This window comes from Oxyura jamaicensis, chromosome W (genome assembly GCF_011077185.1).
Source record: "Oxyura jamaicensis isolate SHBP4307 breed ruddy duck chromosome W, BPBGC_Ojam_1.0, whole genome shotgun sequence".
NCBI lineage: Eukaryota > Metazoa > Chordata > Aves > Anseriformes > Anatidae > Oxyura > Oxyura jamaicensis.
This window is the reverse complement of record NC_048925.1, coordinates 91,097-110,718: the sequence shown is the minus strand read 5'-3', so window position 1 is coordinate 110,718 and position 19,622 is coordinate 91,097. Positions and strand designations below refer to the sequence as shown.

The 19,622-nt window shown below is 38.2% G+C and overlaps 2 protein-coding genes across 2 annotated transcripts in view; one reads left to right on the top strand and one right to left on the bottom strand.

The window, feature by feature from the left end:
• The window catches only part of LOC118155650 (ras GTPase-activating protein 1-like), a 113,386-nt gene that overhangs the window by 7,734 nt on the left and 86,030 nt on the right, over positions 1 to 19,622 (bottom strand). The window contains exons 15-16 of the mRNA XM_035309034.1: positions 9,016 to 9,102; positions 4,033 to 4,100 (exon numbers count right to left, since the gene is read on the bottom strand). Coding sequence (XP_035164925.1) covers positions 4,033 to 4,100; positions 9,016 to 9,102 — 155 coding nt within the window. The remainder of the gene's footprint in view (positions 1 to 4,032; positions 4,101 to 9,015; positions 9,103 to 19,622) is intronic.
• Positions 16,903 to 19,622, top strand: part of LOC118155643 (ras GTPase-activating protein 1-like) — a 36,984-nt gene continuing 34,264 nt past the window's right edge. The window contains exon 1 of the mRNA XM_035309029.1: positions 16,903 to 17,850. Within this exon, the coding sequence (XP_035164920.1) occupies positions 17,740 to 17,850 (111 nt within the window). The 5' untranslated portion in view covers positions 16,903 to 17,739. The remainder of the gene's footprint in view (positions 17,851 to 19,622) is intronic.

The window sequence follows — 19,622 nt, the reverse complement described above, 5'->3', positions numbered from 1 at the left end:
TATTGCTTCTGGTTTTAAACTAAGATTAGTGTTAAGTGTAGGTTTGTTTTTTTTGTTGCTGTTTTTATAAACAGTTATAGTCAAATTTGGCTTTCTGCTTACTGGCCATTTAAGTGTTCCAAAACTAACACAATTATTACATAAACTCTAAATTTTGCAGTACTTCATAAGAATACTATATACTGTTCATTGTCTTTTTGATCTTTTGATGCTCTCTGTCTTCCTGCTCCCTACCCTACTTAGCACTGCAATTAAGTTCAAACTTTTTAGGCCTAGCTGGAGCTTAGACTGAGGCACTAATGCAACTAATCTCAGCTGTTCATAGCATCTAGTGCTAGACATCCCTTCAAAGAAGCAATTCTGGAAAACATTACTAGCCTTAGAATTGGGAACTTCAAGATGAAGATAACTGATCTAAAGAAGAGCATTATTTTTAAAAAATCAAGTTTGAAACAAAGGAATTAACTTTTTCAATATTTTTGAGAACAGCAGTTCAGATGATAGAACAGGCACGTTGATACTGAAACTGAACTCTATCTATATATGCAGATTTCGGAATATATATTTTTTTCCTTATTACAGGAAAAAGTATATTAGAAGCTTTGCCCCAAAAAAGAACCCCCCCTTTTTTTTTGAACAGCTCTAACAGCCCTACATAGAGTCTGTAAGTTTACCTTAGCGATAGTTGAGAATATTAGTTGGACTTCTGAACAGGACTAACAATTTACAGACAAGCTTTAAAGTGATAACACAAATTATTGGATAACAACTCAATTTACAGCTTAAGATACAGTGGTCTCAATGTAGTCCCCAAGTTTGAAAATACATAACTCACAAATCTGAAGATGATAAAAAATACTAAAGAAAGGATCACCATGTACCAGGCAATGGTTCTTAAATGCTTTTGTGAAAGCCTGTATGAAAATCATTACAAGGTGAAAGGAACTTTTGGACTGACTCAGGCCTCATTCAGTATAGTTTAGATAGAGGACAGAAAACGTTACGGGGTCTAAAAAACTACCTATAAAGGGGGAAAAGGAAAAGTATTCTCCCAAAAAGTGTTTCTGACACAAGTGATTTCTGATTTCTTCCTATTTCCAAATCAGCATTTTACTGGTAAAATTTAGAAAGTGTTATGGAGAGAAGGAGAAAAAACAATGGCTATTGCAAACCTAGGTTGCAATAGGTGCTCTGTAGGTTGGTATGATCTTTGCCAAATAAAGGGAAAAATCATAGAATAGAGTCAAAGAATACCCTGAGTTGGAAGGGACCCACAAGGATCATTAAGTCCAACTCCTGGCTCCACACAGGAACAACCCCAAAATCAAACTATATGTTTGAGAGCACTATATATATGTTTCTTGAACTCTGACAGGCTCGGTGCCATTGTCATTTCCCTGGGGAACCTGTTCCAGTGCCCAACCACCCTCCCAGTGAAGAACTTTTTCCTAATATCCAACCTGAACCTCCCCTGTCACAGCTTCATGCCATTCTCTCGGGTCCTATCACTGGTCACCAGAGAGAAGAGATCAGTGCCTCCCCCTCTGCTTCCCCTCGTGAGGAAGTTGTAGACCGTGATGAGGTCACCCCTCAGTTTCTTCTCTAAGCTTATCAAACCAAAGGACTTCAGCTACTCCTTATACATCTTACCCTCTAGACCCTTCACCATCTTTGTTACCCTCCTTTGGACACACTCTAATAGTTTTATACACTTCTTACACTGTGGTGCCCAAAACTGTACGTAGTACTCAAGGTGAGGCTGCACCAGTGCAGAGTAGAGTGGGATAATCACTTCCCTTGACTGGTTAGCTATACTGTGCTTAATGCACCCCAGGATACGGTTGGCCCTTTTGGCTGCCAGGGCACACTCTTCAACTTACATTTATATTCTCATATTCAACTTGCTGTCAACTAGAACCCCCAGATCACCCTCTGGAGATCAAAGGTTCTCCAGCCTCTCATCCCCAAGTCTTTATATATATCCAGGGTTGCCCCATCCCAGGTCCAGAATCCAGCACTTGCTCTTGTTAAATTCCATGTGGTTGGTGATTGCACAACCATCTAATTTGTCAAGATCTCTCTGCAAGTCCTCTCTACCCTCAAGGGAGTCAACAGCTCATCCTAATTTAGTGCTGTCTGCATACTTAGTTAGTATGCAAAAGAAAAAATCATAGAATCATAGACTCATATATATATAGAATCATAGACTCATATATATATATATGAATAGTTGGAAGGGACCCAAAAGGATCCAACTCCTGGCACCACACAGGTCTACCCAAAAATTTAGACCATGTGACTAAATGCACAGTCCAAATGCTTGTTAAACTCCAACAGGCTTGGTGCAGTGACTACTTCCCTGGGGAGCCTGTTCCAGTGTGCAACAAGCCTCTCAGTGAAGAACCTTTTCCTGATGTACAGCCTAAACCTCCCCTGCCTCAGCTTGACTCCATTCCCACAGGTCCTATCACTGGCGAATAAAGAGAATAGATTGACGCCTTGCCCTCCAGTCCCCCTCATGAGGAAGCTGTAGACTGCGATGAGGTCTCCCCTCAGCCTACTCTTTTCTAGGCTGAACAGGCCAAGTGACCTCAGCCACTCCTTGTACGTCTTCCCCCCTAGGCCCTTCACCATCTTTGTAGCCCTTCTCTGGACAGTCTCCAACAGTTTCACATCCTTTTTGTACTGTGGGGCCCAGAACTGCACACAGTACTCAAGGTGAGGCCGCACCAGCGCAGAGTAGAGCAGGACAACCACTTCCCTAAACCGACTAGCAAAAAAAAGGGTATGGATGAAGTATAATATATGCAAACTTTTTAAAACTACAGAACTCAGATATCCCAATATTTTAGTACTATGGTTTTCCCACCAGTTGTTTTAATGCCTTTCCTTTCTTCCTCTCACACAAGGAATACAGCAAAACTTAAAAACCTGAAATCCCTTCAACACAGCATTATGTCTAGAATAACAATAACACACACAGTAGTTGTTGCAGCTGTAAGACTTCAACTACATTTAAGTTAAAAAGCCCGGAGATATTTCTAAGCACTATTTTAAGATAGTGCTTAAGCCAACTGCCATGGAAGAATCCGTGCCCTGACCCTTAAAGTGTCACAGCAGCCCCATGCCAACCATGTCAGACATGGTTCTCTGATGCGTGCGAACACCCAAATCACACCTAAGAACTGTTTATGAGAATGCTATCCAATATTGGCCAGAATCCTGCCACAGACTGGTACAGCAATTTCACAATGCTGTTCTAGCAAAGGAATAGTCCCTGTCACTGTTTTATTTACTGATATAGACACACTACAAAGAAAGCATCAAAAAAACAGGTAACACTTTCTTTATGCAACACTTTAACATTTGGTTTAATGGTTCTTATCGGCTTGCCTAAGTATGGCCTTTGACAAACAAGATTACTATCGTAAGTCTGCACAACACACCCTTCTTACATACTACTATACCTCTCATATTTAAGATTCCTTACTTGAGACTGACTACTACAAAGTAGAGACTTCTCCAACTTCTAGAAGTTATTTAAGCAAAAATGTCAGACAAATTACTCAAGCATATTTTTTTAGGTTCATAAATGTATTCCAGGCTCTGCAGACCTTTTCAACTTTATAGATCTTGTTGATTTAAGAGATGTGTTTGTGGCTTTTTGCTGTTGTTTTGGTCGTGTCGTATCGTGTGTCATCCCCTCCTCTTCCCCCCCCCCCCCCTTGAATATATTACACACTGCTAAAGTAAGAGTTTAATATTATATCTTTTAAATATCAACAAAGTTTTTTGGGGGGAGACGGGGGGACTGGACATGACTTTAAAACAAGACCTTGTGAATAAACACTGTCTAACCTTTGAGAGTAAAAACCATGTGCTGGGTCCCTTAGTGAGAAAGTCAGTCAATTAATATGGATAACATAGCTTTGGACACTGTTCAAAATAATTCATATTTTGTTAAATTAGGCACTAAAGTAAGTTCATGCCTATTACTACATAAAGCATAGATTTAATCTGAAGCATAGTCACCTGAGATGATATTAAACATCCTTGGGTTCAGTATAGCAGGACAAATCAGTCGAAGAAAAACAAAGCCACTGAAATGGGAAGAAAATTGTATTTTGTTCAATAATGAAGTTAAAAAATTAACGTAAAATTATGTAGTCTTTAAGCATTTAAGTCAATGTGGAAACCTTTTTGAGACAGGTGACAAACAACCAGCCTGCACCCTCATGGAAATGTTTGTTAATTATGAATGTCTTGTTATTATTTCAACTTTTATAAAAAAATGAAATAAAAACAGGCATATTGATTTCCCAATTAAGGTGAACCTCTGAAACCACTTGGGAAAAGCTTAACTGTAAAGCCATACTGATGTCTGTGGTGTAAGACCACACTGGCTTTAAGGAGGAAAACTTGGTCTCCCAAAAGTGTTCCACTGTCTACAAGTAATTGAACCTGTAGCCACTTGCTCCCCCAAGCCAATGTAAGGAAAGCAAGAGTGCAGTCAGAACAGAACCTCTTTTTTGGCAGCAACATAGCCTTATTTCAGCTTAAACTGAGCCATATACTGATTACATTATTATCCTAGATCAGCTACTTTCTGGAAAAGCTGGAGAAAAGCGGTCAGTTTGCAGAACTAGAAACTTACTCAACAGAAACCCAAAATAACCTTTAGTTTAACATGAGAAAAATCTAACTTTCTGTTGACAACTGATAAAGTAAAAAATATCCATCTGAGGTTAACTGTGATTCTAGAAGATTGCTATAAAATGAAGTGACATATAGACCAACTAAAGCTATTTAATTAATCTCTTGTTTTGTTCAGGGTACACTACCAACAGACTGCTTTTTCACTACAGCAATACTAAAGCCTGACCACTTAAAAAAAAAAAAGGGAAGAGAACCTTGCAATATCTTGCTTATTGATAAGTACACAGTGATGGCATTGTCCACAATTACTCAGAAGTGATATGTAGTGATAGGGTTAACACACCTTCTGTCTGTCCAAGACACCTGAATTTTAATATATAGTGTTATAGAAGTTTCCTATTTCTCCAAGAACCATGGATTACAGGATGACAAAAAAGTCCTGGCTCAGTGTGAAACAAAAATATTTTCTATGGAATGTACTGGAAGCTATGAGGAAGTAAATAATTTTGAAGTCATAGAACATGCACCAATTTGTTTTTTAGATGGCCTGAAGTTGAAGACAACCCAGTACAAGAGGGACATAGAACTACTGGAGTGAGTCCAGAGGAGGGATACTAAGATGATTAGAGGACCGGAGCACCTGTCGTACGAGGACAGGCTGAAAGAACTGGCCCTGTTTAGCCCGGAAAAGAGAAGACTGAGGGGAGACCTCATTAATGTGTATCAATATCTGAGGGGAGGGTGTTGAGAGGATGGAGCTGGTCTCTTTTCAGTTGTGCCCAGAGAGAGGACAAGAGGGAACGGGCACAAACTGAAGCACAGCAGTATATTCTGGATGAATATGAGAGGGCACTTCTTTACTGTGAGGGTGACAGAGCACTAGAACAGGTTGCCCAGAGAGGTTGTGGAGTCTCCTCTGGAGAAATTCAAAACCCGCCTGGATGCCATCCTGTGCAATATGCTCTAGGTGATCCTGATTGGCAGGGGGGGTTGGACTAGATGATCTTCAGAGGTCCCTTCCAACCTTGGGCATTCTGTGATTCTGTAAACTGGGATATGACCCTAAGATGGACCTTGCAGATACAGAAGATTTGGTGCTTCTTATACCTGTCAAACTAAATTAAGAATGAGTCGATACCTACACATGGACTTTTACAATCAGACAGAAATGGCAGCACTTTTTGAATGATATAGAAGGGAAGCTACCCAGACACTTAAAAAATGCCCACCTGTTTGCACATAATATTTATTGGACCAAAACCAGTACAATAAAATATAATATTATTCACTGGAAGCTGCAAGAAACTGTACTCTAGAGACAAGTCACAAGTATCCACTTATGAAGGCTAAGGTGATGTGAAAGGGAGCCAGTATTTACAGCATCCAGCAGAGACCCCAGGACAATTCTGAATGACAGATGTATCCACTTAAGGCACATGGCAGTCTCTGGAGTTAGGGAGGAACAGAGAGACATGGTATTTGCTTTTAAGTTCTACACCCTTGGAATAGGCTAATCCCAACACCTCTGATACGAGCAGCCTCATTTTGAAGGCAATCCCCCTCCCCGCTCCATGGGATACTGAATGACATAAGTCAGTGATAAACAAGAGCCAATGATAAATCAAAGACTGTTCAATAAGAGATTAATCTCAGCAAATCATTATCAGTGACAGATGCTAGTCTACTATCAAGCTAGGCTTGAAAAAAAAAAGGTAAAGCAAACGTAGAAGAGATGCATCTCTGATACCCTTATACCTCTAGTATCATTTAGAAAGACAGTGTCAAGACCTCATCTTTGTCAAAGATTTTTGACCTGCACTGGCTGGCAACCGACCAGTGTTAAAGGAAGAACTAATTATTCAACTGGTTTATAGAATCACAGAATCACAGAATTTCTAGGTTGGAAGAGACCTCAAGATCATCGAGTCCAACCTCTAACCTAACACTAACAGTCCCCACTAAACCATATCCCTAAGCTCTACATCAAAACGTCTTTTGAAGACTTCCAGGGATGGTGACTCCACCACCTCCCTGGGCAGCCTGTTCCAATGCCTCACAACCCTTTCAGTAAAGAAGCTCTTCCTAACATCTAACCTAAAACTCCCCTGGCGCAACTTTAGCCCATTCCCCCTCGTCCTGTCACCAGGCACGTGGGAGAACAGGCCAACCCCCACCTCTCTACAGCCTCCTTTAAGGTATCTGTAGAGAGCGATAAGGTCGCCCCTGAGCCTCCTCTTCTCCAGGCTGAATAAGCCCAGCTCCTTCAGCCGCTCCTCGTAGGACTTGTTCTCCAGGCCCCTCACCAGCTTCGTCGCCCTTCTTTGGACCCGCTCAAGCACCTCCATGTCCTTCTTGTAGCGAGGGGCCCAAAACTGAACACAGTACTCGAGGTGCGGCCTCACCAGAGCCGAGTACAGGGGGACGATCACCTCCCTAGCCCTGCTGGTCACACTATTTCTGATACAAGCCAGGATGCCGTTGGCCTTCTTGGCCACCTGAGCACACTGCTGGCTCATATTCAGCCGACTGTCCACTATCACTCCCAGGTCCTTCTCCGCCTGGCAGCTCTCCAACCACTCATCTCCCAGCCTGTAGCTCTGCTTGGGATTATTACGCCCCAGGTGCAGGACCCGGCACTTGGCCTTGTTAAACTTCATGCAGTTGACCCCAGCCCATCAGTGCAGCCTATCCAGATCCTCCTGCAGAGCCTTCCTACCCTCGAGCAGATCGACACACGCACCTAACTTGGTGTCATCTGCAAACTTACTGAGGGTGCACTCAATGCCCTCGTCCAGATCATTGATGAAGATGTTAAAGAGGACCGGCCCCAGCACCGAGCCCTGGGGGACGCCACTAGTGACTGGCCTCCAACTGGACTTGACTCCATTTACCACAACTCTTTGGGCCCGGCTATCCAGCCAGTTTCTAACCCAACGAAGCGTGCGCCAGTCCAAGCCAAGAGCAGCCAGTTTCTTGAGGAGAATGCTGTGGGAAATGGTGTCAAAAGCCTTGCTGAAGTCAAGGTAGACCACATCCACAGCCTTTCCCTCGTCCACCCAGCGCGACACTTTGTCATAGAAGGAGATCAGGTTCATCAAGCAGGACCTGACTTCCATAAACCCATGCTGACTGGGCCTGATCGCCTGCTTGCCCTTCAAGTGCCGCATGATGACTCCCAAGAGAATCTGCTCCATGAGCTTCCCTGGTACTGAGGTCAAACTGACAGGCCTGTAGTTCCCCGGGTCAGCCCTCCGGCCCTTCTTGTAGATGGGCGTCACATTCGCTAGCCGCCAGTCAGCTGGGACCTCCCCCAATAGCCAGGACTGCTGACAAATGATGGATAGTGGCTTGGCCAGCTCCTCTGCCAGTTCTCTCAGTACCCTTGGGTGGATCCCATCCGGCCCCATCGACTTGTGCACATCCAAGTGCCGTAGCAGGTCACCAACCAGTTCTTCGTGGATGGTGAGGGCCACATCCTGCTCCCCATCCCCTTCCACCAGAAGGGGATCAGAAGGGGATCCCCATCCCCTTCCACCAGAAGGGGATCTATGAATACAGACTGGAGTTTTTGTACTCATTGCCAGTTCAGAGAAGGCAGGTTGAGTAGCCTGCAACATGTTTATACAAGTTCTAGAATGTTTCAACATGACTGGACTGGAGCAGAGAAGTGGAACAAAACTTAGGCACCATAGAATTACATATTTGCAGAAATGAACAATTGATTCTGAGTGATAAGCACTCACAATCTTCACTGATTCAGAGAGCTATATATATTACAATGCAGACAGTACTTCAGTGAAATCTAATGACAGTTCAATCATCTTTCTGAGAAGATACTAGTTTCTTTATGTTGGGTCTGCATTTTAAAGGATATTCATCTTAACGTGTAAGATGCACTAAACAGGAGTTCCTGGAAAAGGCATGATTCTCCCAGATGGCATATGACAGGAACATCAACTTCAGAGGCCACTGCTCTCTAGAGGTATCACAAAGGTTAACTATCACTTTGAGATAAGTTTTTCACTTTCCCAACATGAAAAAGGAAATCAATATTTTAGATTAGTTTGTAAAATCATAAAATGTAAAAGTAAGTTCTAAGTTAAAGCTATTAAGTAAAGCTATACTCTATACTATACTTCTAGCAAATGTTCTAGTAGCATGACAAAATCTAGCACGCTCTCAAACCTTAATTGGGATATCATGCCCCAGCACCATTATGATCTTAAATAATGTTGTAACCCATGTAAGTGCTATAAAGAATTGGCACTGAAAGAAAAACATATAAACACACTGGTGTGTGAAAATAATGAGACATTAAAAGATTATTTTCAACTTAGAACAAAATGACAAGTAACGTACCTAACAACTCTTGTTCTCATTGTGGTATTAGCTGGCCACTTGTTTTGAACAGACTTCTGCAAACATCCATAAATATATCTCAATGTCCTGTAAAAATAATAGCCAGTTACTCATTCCATTAAAAAACTTCGCAATTAAAAAGGCTGTTCAGAAACTGTATCTAGTCCAATCTCCTGCTTAATGCAGAATTATTATCAATGATAGATTTATTATTCAGATTGTTGTGGTTTAACCCGGCAAGCAGCTAAGCACCACACAGCCGTTCACCCTCCACCCCACCTCCCAGTGGGATGGGGGAGAGAATCAGGAGAGAAAAAAAAGTAAACACTTGTGGGTTGAGATAAAGACAGCTTAATGGGACAGAAAAGGAAGAGAAATAATAATAATGATTATTATAATAATGACAATAATCATGTAGAAAGCAAGTGATGCACAATGCAATTCCTTACCACCTGCTGACCGATACCCATCCCATCCCCTAGCACCAGTCGCCCTCCCCGGCCAGCCACCCCATATCAATTGTTCAGCATGACATCATATAGTATGGAATATCACTTCGGACAGTTTGGGTCAGCCGTCCTGGTTCTGTCCCCTACCAACTTCTTGTGCACCTCCAGCCTCCTTGCTGGCAGGGCAGTATGAGGAGCTGAAAAGTCCGTGACTCTGTGTAAGCACTGCTTTGCAACAACTAAAACATCAGCGTGTTATCAGCATTATTATCATCCTAAATCCAAATCACAGCACTATACCAGATATTAGGACTAAAATTAATTCCATCCTAGCCAAAACCAGGACACAGACATAAGCTTTACATTAATTTAACATCTGCTATGACAGTCCATATACAAATGGCAGAGTGCTTGACTAATACACAATTCTGTTTGTGCAAGTCAGATTCTGATTATTCATATGTGGATTAAAATGTTTTATAATAATTTTGTTGCTTTTTTGGCTTTGTTTTTTTTTTTCAACTTTTTCACTGAATGAATAATGATTTGTTTCCATAAATATATTTTAAGTGTTTAAAAGTAGTTAAGCAATAGTTTTCCCCTTTAAAAAAGTACAACTTTTAATGCTTAATCTTTTCTTCATCAACACAAAAGAAACTTCTGTGCTACTCTGCTATTCTGTGGTGGGTTGATCCTAGCCACCAGCTAATCACTTGCTCACACCCCTGTGCAGGATGGGGGAGAGAATAAGAAGGGCAAAAGGGAGAAAAATTCATAGGTCAAGATAAAACCAGTTTAACAGGTGAAGCAAAAGCTGTGCATGCAAGCAAAGAAAAATCAGGAATTCATTCACTAGTTCCACTCTGCAGGCAGATGTCCACCTACATTCTGGAAAGCAAGGCCTCGGCAAAAAAAAAGTTACTTGGGAAGACAAATGGGAAACTTCGTGCCCCTCCTCCAGTACCGTGCTAACAGATCCACGTACTTCTTGATCAGCTGACATAGTAAGGTCAAACTTGACAAGTTCATGTTTCCTGAATGTGATGGACCAGAACTTACAATAACTCAGCACTTACAATAACTCTTAATTCACTCATTAACTATTAAACAAATGTTATTGCTCATGGTGATGAGATGCTTTTAAACTATCCAAGTAGCTAGGACCTGGGCAGCCTAATAAGCTATTAGCAGGCATAGTCAACGTGAGTTCATCAAGGGAAAGTTCTGCCTTAGTAATTTGATCTCCTTCTATGATAAGGTCACGCGCTTGGTGGATGAAGGGAAGGTGGTGGATGTAATCTTTCTAGACTTTAGTAAGGCATTTTGTACCATCCCTCAGCATCCTTCTGGACAAATTGTCCCATTTGTGAGATAAACAGGTTCACCCTATGCAGGATGAAGAACTGGTTCAATGGTAGACCTCAGAGGATTGTAGTGAATGGGACTACATCTGGCTGGCAACCAGTCACTAGCGGTGTTCCCAGGGTTCAATTCACTGAACATGAGTCAGCAGTGTGCCCTGGCAGCCCAGAGGAAAACCACATTTTGGGATGCATTAAACACAGCATAACCAGCTGGTCAAGAAAATAAAGTCTTCCGCTATATTTAGAGTTGGTGCAGCCCCATCTTGTGTGCAGTTCTGGTCTCCACAATATAAAAAGGATGTTAAGATGATTGAAAGCATCTGGAGGGCAACAAAGCTGGTAAAAGGACTGGAAGGCATGCCCTATGACAAGAGGCTGATGACATTTGGGTTGTCTAATCGGAGTAAAGGAGGCTAAGAGGTGACCTCATTGCTCTCTACAACTTCCTGAGGAGGGGAAATGGAGAGGGAGGGAGGTGCTGGCCTCTTATCCCTGGTAAACACTGATAGGACGCAAGGGAATGGCACAAAGCTGCACCAGGGTAGGTTCAGGCTGGACATTAGGAAAATTTCTTTACTGTGAGGGTGGTCAAACACTGGAACAGGCTTCCTAGTGAGGTGGTTGATAACCCCATGCCTGTCAGTGTTCAAGAGGCATTTGGATAATGCCCTCAATTATATACTTTAACTTTTGTTTAGCCCTGAAGTGGTTAGGCATTTGAACTCGATGATCTTTGTAGGTCCCTTCCAGCTAAACTATTCTATGTGTCTGAAGATATGTTTTGTTGTTGTTGTTTGGCTTGTTCAGCCATTTGGGCTGTTGAATTGAGTTTGTTGGGGGGAGGAGAGAGATAAAGAACCAAACACTTGATCACTCAATCAAGACATAATGTCCTAGTCTATATGGTACTGTAACTCCAAAAGGAGTTTTCAAATACAATCCAGTTTATTCTTCAGCTCATTTTACAAAATTCACAGAAATTAGGAAATTGTTTCTTATGTTGAGGTATTTTTCTTATGTTGAGGTATTTTTAACCATGGAAGTAGACAGTGACAGTCAAGGTATCTTGATTTGATGAACAGGGAAAAAAAAGTTGCTTTATTGATGATTGCCCTCATAACAAGATGCTGGCAATAGCTGTTCAACATGCAAAATTCAATTAGTCATTATTTTATGCGATGTGGTAAAGTCTAATTTTTTTATGCAGAAAATGGCATGTGCACATTGCATATAAATAAAATTTGAAATTAGATTTTAGTAATACTGAAAGAGAAATTCAAGTCACTTTACAAACCTGAAAAATAAAAACATTCATGGGAAGATTCAAAGATTGATCAAGCATGCACTAGTTGGATAAAGAAAAGCAAACGAAAATGTCTTTCTATTGTTTTGTTTAAATGTTTTCACGATCTTTTTACAGTTTCACATATCTTTGAACACAACTTTATCCACTTGTAATAGGGCAAAGATCTCATCACGTGTCTTATGGATTACATTTGCACACATAGCTAACAGTATATATATATATATATAAAGTGAGAAAATGCTTTCAGTATAGTTTTGTTCCTTGCTTAATTACTTAGTTCTTTATTTTCAGGTTCATATTTTATATATGAATGATTCATCTGTGTTGATATTAACGTTGCCCTTCTTTATTACAGTGTAACTTTCAATAACTGCAAAAATAAGTTTGAACAACAGAAAAATAAATTGAATTAGCTTGCATCTGTCACTGTTTCTCTCCTGATCTTTCAAAATTCAATTTCACTCTGATTCTGGCAATTAAAATGCAAGCTCCTTCTGTAGAGGAGTGCTACTGACTGAGTAACATGATTTAACATGAAAGCTCAGTGATTTTGAAGTGTAAATTGCATAATCCATGCTACAAAACTTTTATATTTCCCCACTCCTGTCCAAAAAAGAAATTGCTTTGCATAATTTGAAGCATCTCCCATTCCTTTTCCCTAGTTTACTCAAGGACTTTGGAAATTATTGCCAATAAAATAGCAATTGTCAGCCTGGTTGGAAAGCTGGAAATGTCTATGCATTAACTGAATGTTGAAAAGGTAGTCTACTCATTTGGCATTTTCAACATCTGATTGAAAATGTCCTGCAGAGTTTAGGATTAATAGATTATGAATACAGTCTGTTAATTTTCATGACTTCAATGTATTACTAAATTGTCATTGCTGCAAACAAGATTATGAAGTTTAACACTTGATTTTTATTAAAAAATTGTGAAGCTTAGTGTGATTACATGGAAAAGCAAATTCTCATGCAGAGGAAAAACTAACCAATTTAACATTTAAATCTTATTTTTCTTATTTGAACAGTATTGATGAGATCATTGAACATTATAGGAAAGAACAAATTGTTGAAGGATATTACCTTAAAGATCCTGTTCCAATGCAGGTAAAATTTCATCTCTGAGCATTTGTTGTTGAAGACATTGACTTAATCATCACCAAATATTTATAATAACTGAATCACAGGAGAAGTATTGATGATAAACAGCATCATATTCACCTGAATTTTTGTTTTGAGCTTGTGTGCTCATTTCATTTTAACCTATGTATTCACTCATCTAAGGTTGGCTTATAGTCAATAGAACATAATGGTAAGCTTGGTCTGTGCTCTGAGGTGTAAATAGCTCTGGTTCCTGTTTATACCATTCTGTGCCTTAATCCCATGTTGGGCTGTGTCTGACATCTTTCTTCCTCCAGAGAAACCTATATGCACAGAAAGCTGGGATTGCAGGGCATGTTCTGGAACACTTGTGTTGTATCCATTGCATTAATAAAAGGGCATTTCTTGTATTATCCCTTTGCTCACTAATCTGAGCATACCAAATATGCTTTTCATCTCTTCATACCATTCTTGTAGTTGCCCTGATAACACAAAATCTAGTGCAAGTTCATGTTTCCTGAATGTGATGGACCAGAACAGCTCAGAATGCCATGTCATCAAAGATGCCTTTTTCTGTGGGAATACTTACCAGATATATCCTAGAATATTAGGTGTCTTTATTATAGCCACATTATATTATATTGTTTTATACTATCAGCTAGCAATTTACTTTAAAACATTAGTAACTACATATGCTGTTTTGCGCATTATTTCCTTCATAGTTGTAGAGGTTATCTTGAGTTCATGAAAATTTGGATATTGTTTCAATTTTTAGTCCTGTTCTTCCTGTTACTAAAGTGTTTTTCATCTTGTCTTTGTTATTCAAAACCATAATTCTTATAGGCATATGGGGGGAGCAGAGAGAAAAGAGTATTTAGTATGGGGCCAGTGCATGTATCACTTCATCTCAATATAGTTCTCAGTGCTTAACAGTCTTACTTTTCATGTTTTCTTACAGCTAAAGATCTTTTGTTGATCAGCTGACGTAGTAAGGTCAAACTTGGCTTGGCTTTTGGCTGTTCTAACTTGATATTTACATTTCCAGATTTTAGCTTTCTATATGAATTTATCCTGTCTTTCTGCTTTCTCCTATTGTTTTCTGTTAGAATGTTACTCATTTAGGACATGAGTGCAAATAAGGTTAGTGAGGGACTGCACAACTTCTTGTATAAATCGCTGTTCTAATTTAGATCTGCACCATTCTTGTTGCTTCAGAGTTTATCCTTAATTACTCATTCCCAAAAGTTTTAATAGAAGACAGCCAGAAGCTCGATAACCTTTAAAGACTTATGTAAATTTTATATAAATCACTGTGAAAGGTGATGCTTTCTATTTAATGTTAAATAAATACAGATGCTACTTTGTAAACATCGGTCTGTATTTTATAAGAAAAATAAGGTTTATTCTGGTCTAATCATTCCACAAGAAATAGTCATATTACATTTTCTATTTGAATTTATTCTATTTGAATTTATTTATAAAGGTATTGTATTAAATTACATTGGTTTGTTAAAACGTAAGAGAACAATAATAAAAGATTGGTAGTGTTCAATAATATTTTTGGTTGCAGCTTCATAGTGTTTAAATGTTTCACAGTTGATTCCTGAGCTTTAAACAAACAGACAAAAAAACAACTGCTGATTTCTCCCTTATTTACCAGCATCAAGAACAAGTGCTTAATAATACGGTGGATGGAAAAGAAATCTACAATACAATTCGTCGCAAAACAAAGGATGCTTTTTATAAAAATATTGTCAAAAAAGGTTATCTTCTAAAAAAAAGTGAGTTCTGTTGCTTCTATAAAATGTTTCTCTTAAAAAAAAAAAAGCACATTTGGATGCATGCTTTGTGTAGCACTGGTACCTAGTGGAGGCAAAACTGAAGTGAGCAAAAGGTTATAGAAAGCCTTTAAAAGGTATAAGGTTCTTTTTCCTTAAATTCATCAATAGAAATGCATAATACATAAAATGACACTTAATATAAAGTTGATTGGCAGTTCTTGCTGAAAAAACATCAGAGAGAAGCACAAAAACTAAGTGCCTTTCATCAAAGGTAATATTCAAACTCATTAAATGAAGTATACTTTTATAAAATGTATTCATACTTAGTATGCAATTCATTTAAACTTAAGCTGATGGCATGAGTTAGAGAGCTAGATTAATGTAAACCAGTACGTTCATTGGAGACCAGAGCTGGTTTAATTTTGTTATTCCAAGTTAGGTAATATGTGTATTCTGGGTAGTTCTGTATAGACAGAACTTAGTAGTAGTAGTTCTGTATAGACAGAACTATTAAAGTTCTGTCTAACACTGACACAGTCAGCATAATGTACAGTAATTGGATTAAAAGCTGCCTGACCCATCCCAAGATATCCTTGAAGAATTGCCATTGAATAAGGTTTTGGAGTTCCAAGGAAGCAAGTCCCTTACCAAGTATCATGGTTTTAGTTTGTTTGTTTGTTTCCGCTAAAGCTGATTTTAACGATCAGCAATAAAACAAACATTTAAAAAAATAAACATAAAAAATAATAATAATGTTTCTAGAAATGACGAAGACCATAACTAAAACAATAAGTTCCAGATAATGCTCTGGATAGCGAGCAAAAGTGAGAAAGAAGGCAAGTGCTTAGATATAGTCAAATATAAAAGATGCATTCAAAGGAAATAAAAACTAGATCCTCTGAATAAAGCAAGGAAAGCACCTCTTCTCTTGAGAGTGTTAATTCTGAGATAAGATGTAGAGGGCTGTGGTAGAGTTGAGGAATTAGCTGAGAATAAACTTTTTAAAAATAAATAAATAAAATTTTAGCTAAAAGGGATACTGAGATACTTTAAATGTGCAAGCAGGAGTACTAAATAGGTATGGAGAGAGACACGTACCTGCATATAGAACAAAAATTTAATAAAAATCACTCTTCCATCTAGTAGAGTATGACTAGATGTTAAAGTAGGTTTTCCAAAACTGTGAGTACTAGTGCTTGTTTATGAAGGTATGTGGTAGATCTATGATGATCAAGTTGAAAATTACTACTGATTGCTTTTCTAAAAGGTACTGTGTCTTATGTTTTTATGTTTTTCTCTGAAACGTGGAACTGGCCAAATTCTTGGATATAGGTGTGTTTGGGTTCAGGTTTGGTTCTTATTCAAGTATGTGTATATTATGTTCCTATTTCTATTCTGTAGCGATACGGTTTTAAGATATCGTGATGCAATTTGTTATGCTGATCAGTTGATAAGAGTTTAGGAATAATTTTCTCATGTCAGGAGAAATCTGTTTCTTAATTTAAAATAGCTTTATTAATTTGGATTGTTTACAGCATCACACATTATTTGCGAACTGCATAGACAGTCTTCTCATTGATATGAATGGAGTTGTCTGGGCAGCTCGTGCACTTGCTTAATCCTGTTGAGATTAATTAAAATGTTTAGAGAACCATCTACAATTGTACCTGAACATGTGAAGAGGGTCTGTTTTTAGCTAGATGTTGCAGAAAATTGAATATGCATACTGATATTATTGCTTAAGCATGGGTAACTGTATGTTGTTTTTCTGTTTGTATTTTGACAAAAATCTTACTGCCCTCTTTTTTCTTCATTTACAAAATTTATGTTTTCTTTAAAACAATATTGTAACTTCCTACTTGCTTTTCTACAGGTAAGGGGAAGAGATGGAAAAACTTGTACTTCATATTGGAGGGAAATGATGCCCATCTTATTTATTTTGAAAGTGAAAAACGAGCCACAAAACCTAAAGGATTAATAGACCTTAGTGTGTGTTCCATCTATGGAGTACATGACAGTTTATTTGGCAGGTACGACACTGATTTTTTAATTCTTGTACATGCAGCAGGGCAGTTAACTGCTAGTTTGAGGTATGTACGGTACATGGACAATATGTCAGTAATGAACAAGGTGGGTTTTTTTGTTGTTGTTGTTTATTTGTTGTTGTTGTTGTTGTTGTTTTCTGATTGTGAAATGTAAGCATTGTGACTTAGTTTATATTGTGTTTTATTCCGTAGTTGGTGTAGATTGCAAGAGTGTATGTAGACAGATTTAACTGATTAATGGTAACTCGTTAAGCCATGGCAACTTGATTGCTAGCAACTGTTCATAAACAAATTGTAGTAACAAATTTTAGAACTTAGTCTTAAGATTGTCTTGTGTGTAATAATGATTTGGGCTCTTGCATTGTCATTTTTCAATATTGCGTATTAATTGTTCCCCATTTTGTATTACAGGCATTAAAAAGATTATGAAGCAACTCTATTGAGGGTTTTAATCCTATTGAACCAAAAATTGACAAGATCAAGAATTTTGTCAGTTCCAAAAGATCTGCATTATTTTGTTGCTAGGTATTGGAAAGCTAAATTGGGGGGTTGAAACTACTCTATGTTCAATGCTCCTTACAGTCAAACAGCAGAAATGTATTAGTTCAGTGTGAACTTTGATTTGGCAGATATCAAGAAATGGAGGCATTTGTCAATACTACAAAGATTAATAAACCTTATGGGTTTTGTTCCTTTATTAAGGCCAAACTGTTTTCAGATAGTAGTTCAGCACTTCAGTGAAGAGCATTACATCTTTTACTTTGCAGGAGAAACTCCAGAACAAACACAGGTGAGAGTTTTTGTTGATAAATATAATTTTAAAAGCATTTTTTTTTTGTCTTGTAATGTTTAATATTACCCTTCTGTAATAGAAAGCATGCGTACCACAGATGTTGGCTATGTCTACATTAACAAATATTACCATGCAATAGAAGCAGATCTGGAAATTGTTGGTGCTGAGAATGTAGCTTTAGGGATTTTACTTTGGACAAGTTTTAGTCTGGTCTCATGTACCGAACTCTCATTAGTTTCCCTACAATATATCTGGATAATATCTTTTGGAGTAGTTCAGTCCAAAAAAAAAAATGTTTGCTCTCCAAGAATCTTCTATGTTATGAACCAAAGCATGGTAAGTGGGGAGTTTTCCTTCAAGAGTGCTTCTTGATGTGAACAAAAATGGTGATGCAGGTATGTCCAATGATCAAAATTTGTTGAGCATTTTACAGTTATTTGTCCTGACCATAAATTGGTGGTTGTTTATATTCTTGGGCACTGATTTTGCATGAAAAGTAAGATTTATTTATTTTTTAATTAGTATCATTTAGTTATTAGCTCTCTAGCAATTAATGTTTGCAGATTAAAAATTGTAGGAGTGGAGCCTAATTCTCTAAAAGTTACCCACCAACAGAAGAATGTATGTAAGATGTGATAATGTTCTTAATCATTAAGTTGTTTTGGTATTCCATGGCTCTGAAATAAACCTGTGTTAGAAGTTAACCTTTGCATTTGATTTTATTTAAGAACGTACAGTAGGCAGAATATTCTGTCCTGTTTTCTGAACGTTCAGTATAATCTGCTTTTGGGTTAGACTTGCTTAACATTTAAGCTGTTCACTGCATTTATACAGAATACTGGGATTTCATTTATAAAATTATTCTTGTTAAGGCAAGTCAAATGTTTTACAGATGCTTCTGATTTCAGAAGTTTCAGTTGTCTGTACCTTGTAAAATTTCATGGAAGAATAGTTTTGTTGGTATATTAAGGAAAACTTGCTAGTTTTCATATAATGTGGTAAATATCAAAGCAGCTGTCCAATGGATTGCATGATGTCTTTGATGTTTGTACAAAACATTAGTGAATGTAATGTGAAGTGTAGCCTCATATACTAGCGTCACTGTACATGACATGGTGCATTAGTCATACTAGTGTAAACTTTGGAATTTAAGGGGATAAGTTTTCTTGTTAGGAGGGGGAATAAAGAGGAGTATATATCTAGGAAATATTTATATTAATTTAGAGTATTTAGGAGGTTCTGTGGGTCTTCAATTGCTTTTCCTTATTTGGATAAGGAAACAAGCTACAAAAAAATGCGTAGTTGAGAGTTCTTCCTTTTGTGGAAGGTTCTGAAAGCTAAAACTTCACTCACAAAGTGATTTACCTGAGAATAGCTCCAATATAGAATGTACCTGTATTTTTAAAATGTGGAAGGTAATGTAAAGGATAAGACTGAAAATGTCTTTTTTTTTTTTTTTTCTTTAATGACATTATTAAATTGTACTTTGAGTAGGCAGCAGATCTTTGAACTACTACACCTTTATGAATGTTACTCAAAGCCTAAATTTTGTGCTTTGGAAAAACTTACAAAATTTGGGGGTGGGGGATGAAAACATAAAAATGAGGCTATAGCATATCTTCTACCTTACAAAATATCCACTCTGCTCTCTGCATTTGTGAGCGGAGAGAATGGGGGTGTAGGTTATAATTTTCACTGTTTCTCTGTTAATGCTGCTTTGGTTTTTGTTTGAAGCATATGCAGTAAAATATGACTGTGATACAGAAATC